The sequence below is a fragment of the Amblyraja radiata genome, chromosome 13 (genome assembly GCF_010909765.2).
Source record: "Amblyraja radiata isolate CabotCenter1 chromosome 13, sAmbRad1.1.pri, whole genome shotgun sequence".
In the NCBI taxonomy this organism is placed as follows: domain Eukaryota; kingdom Metazoa; phylum Chordata; class Chondrichthyes; order Rajiformes; family Rajidae; genus Amblyraja; species Amblyraja radiata.
The window spans coordinates 1449877-1456275 of NC_045968.1; the positions used below are offsets into that span (position 1 = coordinate 1449877).

Genomic DNA, 6399 nt, shown 5'->3' on the forward strand with positions numbered 1-6399 from the left:
TGTCTCTTGTCTCTTGTGGGTACACGTGACAATAAACTAAACTCAAACTATTGGATGCAGCACACCTATTAGTTGTAGGTAGAACATTGACTTCAAGCTCTTGCCTTGCATAGCTTGCTGCCTCTCCCATTATAATGGGCCACAACATTTTGTTGAGGTAACATCCACCTTCTTTGAATGGACCATTATCTACACCTTTGGGGAGATCATTGCCTGCCCATTTTTAATGGGAAATTGTCCCATTTGGAAACATTGAGAAAAGACCAACTCTTTGAGTGTGCTCCACTATTTTGCTCTTGGTGTATTTTCCACCATTTGTTACGACATTGGCTGATCGTCTTTCTGCATACCATACTACGTTTCATTCTCTGTATTTCTTAATGCCTTTTGTATCCTTAAATAAATTCAGCGACTTGATGCCAGTTTCAGCAGCAGAGAATTACACATTCTCAGCGAATACATTTCTCACTCCTGAGCATTTCAATAAGATTTCTCATCCTTCTAAACCCTAGTCGATCCAACCTCTCTTCAAATGACACTTCCTCCATTACAGTGATTTGTCTGGTGAATCTTTATTTCACTCTTTCAGTGGTAAATATATTATTTCCTTGGTGCGCTGATCAAAATTCCACACTATACATGAGTGTTGCAGAATATCAGGCCTTTGGGATTTACCATCTTCCAGTTCCATTAATTTCTCCATCACTATTTTTCTACTAATAGTAATGTCCTTTGTTTTGGGTGATCAATATCTGCTTTTTTTTCCAGTGGGCACTGGCCATTCTGAGTGGATTACTGCCATCTCTTCAGGATGATCGTCGATTGGGTTTTTTGGATGTGGGTTATGCTTATCTGTTTCGAGTGGACCACTGGCAAAATCATTCAGATGATTGCTGCCCATTTGATGGGGTCCAGTTCACCTGTCTAGTCACATTACTGCCCAATTACTTTACAAAGTTTACTGCCTGTCTGTATAGTGGAGATCACAGCCCGACTATGTTGGATGTAGCACTCCCCATCAACTTACGGTGGGATCACTGTACAACTGCTTTCATTGTTTTAGAGTCATGGAATCATAGAGAATAGAATAAAAGGATGTATCTTTAGAAAGGAGATGAGGAGGAATTTCTTTAGTCAGAGGGTGGTAAATCTGTGAAATTTATGATGGAGATTGACGGAGTCTTCACTGGTAATGGTGTCAAATGTTATGGGGAGAAGGCAGGAGAATGGGGTTGAGAGGGGAAGGTACATCATCCATGACTGAATGATCGATTAGACTTGAAGGGCTAAATGGCCTAATTCTGCTATGACATAAACTTAAACAGCACAGAAGCAGGCCCATTGGTCCACCAACTTCCATGTCGACCTTCAAGTACCCAACTATACCAATCCCATTTTCCAGACAGCTAGTCTGTAGCCTTCTATGCCATTGCAACTCAATTGATTGTCCAGTTGAAAGCAAGGGACGCTGGAACAGATCATGATTCATCTATTTTGGGTGATATATTGGTTCCTGTGTTGCACACTTGTTCCAGGTGGCACCCCCTGACTTCTAGTTTATATCGATGATTGCCAATGATGACAACGATGGTTGGTGTTTGACGCATCAACCTGTTTCTTTGTTTCTCACTGATCAACACATGTGTTGCAAAGATATCATTGATGGATGGAATCACTTCTCACAGGAGATGTTGTTGGACAGATGAGACCCGGCTGTTTTGCAGGCCATGTCTACCTGGCGAGCTGGACCACCGAGAGCAACATCTCTGGGCTGCGGGGCTGCGGAGCGCAGAGAGGCGGCGTGCGGAGAGGCGGCAGTGCGGCGAGGCGGCGCCGACTTTTTCATCGGGAGCCTGGGAGCTCCAAACCGGCGCGGCCTTGTCGGCTTCGGCAGCCGCGGGCTCCAACCAGGAAGCGGCCGTTCCAGGTGGCCCAGCCGCCGAAAGGACTATCCCGACGCCGGGGCAAGACCACCCGGTGAGAACGGCCAGGGACATCGGGCCTCCGTAGAGGCAATTGCGGTGGCCTCAATAGGCCTGACTTTGGGGTGAACATGGGGTGGGGACTGGACATTGTGCCTTCCTCCACAGTGCTACCCACTGTGGGGGATGATTTTTTTGTCTAATTGTAGTCCTGTAGGTCTGTGTCCAAGATGGCTGCCGTGAAGAGAGAGTGGACGCTGGCGCGCTTTGGCTGCCGCTGCTCTCTCTTCACACTGTTTTTGATTTTCTGTTTTTGGATTGAATTCTGTTTTAATTTGTGTCTCTGTGATGTCTTTATTACTTGTTATATTCCGATTATATGTTATTCCGATTACTATGTAAGGTGTCCTTGAGATGTCTGAAAGGCGCCCATTAAATAAAATTTATTATTATTATTATTATTACTTGCTTCCTGGCCCGCATAGTTATTAATGGAAACTGTGTGATTGGAAATGCATTAACATTTAAGCCCAGCCACTCCACTTTCACACTAAAGGATAATATTGCCCGGTGGAAACAAGGAACTGCAGATACTGGTTTACATAAAAAGACACTAAGTGCTGGAGTAACTCAGCAGGTTAGACAGCATCTCTGGAGAACATGGATAGGTGATGTTTCAGGTCAGAACCCTTCTTCAGACTGATAGTGGGGAGGGGAGAAAGCTGGAAGAGAGGAGGGGCAAGGTAAAGTGTGGCAGGAAATAGGTGGAAACAGATGAGAGGGCTATTGATAGGCAAATGGTTGGACAAAGTCCAGAGATGCAAAGACGGAGGTGCAAGACAAAAGGACTAAAGAGTTGCCAATTGTGAAGCTAGAGGAAGGAATGTAGGTGGAAGGGAAGGGGAGCAATAGGAATGAGTCGAGGTGGGGTGCAGTGGAGGAGGAACAGAAGGGAGGGGAGAGAATGGGGGTGAGGAGGGGCTGTTATAGTTACCTTAAATTGGAGAATTCAATGTTCAGCAGTCTGAAGGAGGGTTCTGACCCAAAACGTTACCTACTCCTTTTCTCCAGAGATGCTGCCTGATCCTCTGAGTTACTCCAGCATTTTGTATCTCTGTATTTTGTACATCTGGAACTCTCTGTCACAGAAGGTAGTTGAGGCCAGTTCATTGGCTATATTTAAGAGGGAGTTAGACGTGGCCCTTGTGGCTAAAGGGATCAGGGGGCATGGAGAGAAGGCAGGTACAGGATACTGAGTTGGATGATCAGCCATGATCATATTGAATGGCGGTGCAGGCTCGAAGGGCCGAATGGCCTACTCCTGCACCTAATTTCTATGTTTCTATGTATCTATCTTCAATGGTTATACAGTTGGGTTGTAAACTACCCAAGTGGAACATGAGGTGTTGTTCCTCCAATCTATTTACCCTACTCTGGGATTAATTCTAAGGTGGGTGAAAAATAAATTCAAATTGGCTGCCCATCATTAATATTTCCTTTCAGTTGTCATTATTGTTGTCCTTTAGCAAGGTGCAAAGTTAAAACTGTTTACATGGATTTGCCACAAACTCTCTCAAACTTTTATCTTCTACCAGAATATCCTATATTCTCACAACAATTTTCTGGGGGTTTGCTTGCCTTAAATTTAAAAAAAAAACGACGTGAGTTTATAAATTGACAATTAAAATTGCTAATTTTATAGAACACAACACAATTAGTATTGTCATTGTGACCTATAATTAGCCAAGAGGAAGAGAACTTGTATGGTCTCCACTTTCCAGCAGGTTGACCACAAACATCGGTTTGTGCTCCAGTTATCTGATTTCGCATCAGGTATCTAGCTCATTGAATGTGACAACTCCGACCACGGTGTGTGCGCGCCGTCTCTGATCGGAAGTCATCGTTATAAATTGAGAGAAGACTGGACAACATTGAAGGTATTGAGAGCGGGGCCGTCGAGGCTGCGTGAAACCACTCGGCCAATTCGGGCGCTTTTATTTCTGGGAGAAAACGTGCCATTTATAGCGTCTTCTACAAAAAATACCGAGGACAGATCCGACTTCAGGTGGGGGGGGAGTATTGTAAGATGAATTGTTGAAGGCGAGGAGGGGTCCGGGGGGGGGGGGGGGGGGGGTGACAAAGTAAGGGGAAGGAAGCGAATGTATGCGGCCCCAGGAAAGTGCAGATGAGGAAGGGCTGTGTACAATCGGGCGGGGGGTCGGGGGGTCGGGGGGGGAGACTTTGGGCAGCAGGTATATGATGAGGGGTGTTTGCCTATCTGCCTTGACTCTCTCTGATGGTTTATTGTCCAATTTTAGATTCTTCTAGCAATGAATTGTGAAAATAGCTCGCGAAATCACTCGGACTTGGCTCATCAAGTAGTGTTGCTTCTGTTTAGTGTGCCGACGTGTCTCGCTGGGTCGGCGTTGAATGGGATGGCGTTGTACACCATCTGTTGTGAGGTCAAGAAACCGACCAAGTCCTTCATCTACGTGATGAACCTTGTCGTCTCAGACAGCCTTCTGCTCTTCGCTTTGCCCTTCAAAGTCTACGCCTTCTTCGTCAACAATGACTGGTCTCGGAAGATGGGGAAGAATTTCTGCCGGGTTCTTGAGTCGTTGTGTTTTGTGAACACGTACACCAGCATCCTGGTGATCACCCTGATCTGTGTGGACCGCTACGTGGCCGTCGTGCATCCTTTCAACGCCAGGACCATCTCATCCCCAAGAACGATCGCGGGGGTCTGCGCTGCGATCTGGATTATCGTGTGTTCGTGTACCCTTCACATCTACTTTACGAGTCAGTCGGAATCCTGCTTTTACCACCTCTCCCCTCGCGTCTTGGATATTGTATTCATTGCCCCTCTCGGCGTTGTGTTTGTGGTCTGCGCCTTGATTATGGTCTTATGTTCCATTGGGATTGTCCACAGCCTGAGAGACAGAGCCAGTGATCCGCGGGACAGGGGCAACGAGAAATGTACCAAGGTCCTCCTTTCAAATCTGTTCACCTTTCTCATCTGCTTCACGCCCTATCACGCCGCGCTGCTGCTGTACGCTTCCGCTGTGAACGGCTTCATCTCGGAACAATATTATGAATGTCTGCGCCACGCTCTACATTTCACCCTGTACCTGGCCAACGTCAACTGCTGCCTTGATTCCATCTACTATTTCTATGCCATCAAGGAGCTGCGGCGGGCAGAGCGAGTATCCGGCACGGCCGTCCCAATGGAAGTTGCCGACACATCAATGGGCTCGACCGTCAACGAGTTGCGCGACCCTTCTTCGCATTAACCCCCCCTCTCCCCCCCAGGACTGTGTTGTCATTTTCCTATATCCGATTTTACTGCTTTAGTTTAAATTAACAAGATTATTAAAACGTCTTTGTCATTAATTACTCTTTAAAAGTTATTAATTGCCATTTAAAAGTCACGGTCGCTATTTCTGGTCCAAGTCGCTGGAATGGGTTTAAGTTCTTCATATCATAGCTCGCATTCTGTGCCGGTGCAGCACAGTGGCTCAGCGCTGCTGACTCACGGCGCCAAAGACCCGGGTTCGAACCTGACCTCGGGTGCTGTCTGTGTGGAGTTTGCACGTTCTCCCTGTGACCGCGTCGGTTTCCTCTGGGCACTCGGGTTTCCTTCCACATCCCCCCAAAAAAGTGTGGTTGTGTAGGTTTATCGGCCTCTGTAAGTTACCCCTAGAGTGGAGGGAGTGGGGTAACATAGAACGCATTGGTGATCATTTTCCAATGTTTTACAGATTCATGATCGGTTCCTGTGGATTGGAGGGTAGCTAGTGTTATCCCACTTTTTAAGAAAGGCAGGAGAGAGAAAACAGGGAATTATAGATCAATTAGCCTGACATCAGTGGAGGGGAAGATGCTGGAGCCAATCATAAAAGATGAAATAGCGGCACATTTGGATAGCAGTAACAGGATCGGTCCGAGTCAGCATGGATTTACGAAGGGGAAATCATGCTTGACTAATCTTCTAGAATTTTTTGAGGATGTAACTGGGAAAATGGACAAGGGAGAGCCAGTGGATGTAGTGTACCTGGACTTTCAGAAAGCATTTGATAAGATCCCACGTAGGAGATTAGTGGGCAAAATTAGGGCACATGGTATGGATTTTAAATTGGTTGGCAGACAGGAAACAAAGAGTAGGGATTAACGGGTCCCTTTCAGAATGGCAGGCAGTGACTAGTGGGGTACCGCAAGGCTCGGTGCTGGGACCGCAGCTATTTACAATATACATCAATGATTTAGATGAAGGGATTCAAAGTAACATTAGCAAATTTGCAGATGACACAAAGCTGGAAGGCAGTGTGAACTGTGAGGAGGATGCTATGAGAATGCAGGGTGACTTGGACAGGTTGGGTGAGTGGGCAGATGCATGGCAGATGAAGATTAATGTGGATAAATGTGAGGTTATCCACTTTGGCCTCAAAAACAGGAAGGCAGATTATTATCTAAATGGTGA

General features: G+C 46.3%; 1 protein-coding gene across 1 annotated transcript; it reads left to right on the plus strand.

Annotated features, from left to right (window-relative positions):
• The first annotated feature begins 4357 nt into the window (after positions 1-4357).
• Positions 4358-5212, plus strand: LOC116980112 (G-protein coupled receptor 35-like). The gene has a single exon (XM_033032222.1). It carries the CDS (start codon positions 4358-4360, stop codon positions 5210-5212), a length of 855 nt encoding a protein of 284 aa, XP_032888113.1.
• The last annotated feature ends 1187 nt before the right edge of the window (positions 5213-6399 follow it).

Bases quoted from the DNA above. Each gene is read 5' to 3' on its own strand.
- LOC116980112 (XM_033032222.1), top strand. From the start codon at position 4,358: ATGGCGTTGTACACCATCTGTTGTGAGGTCAAGAAACCGACCAAGTCC.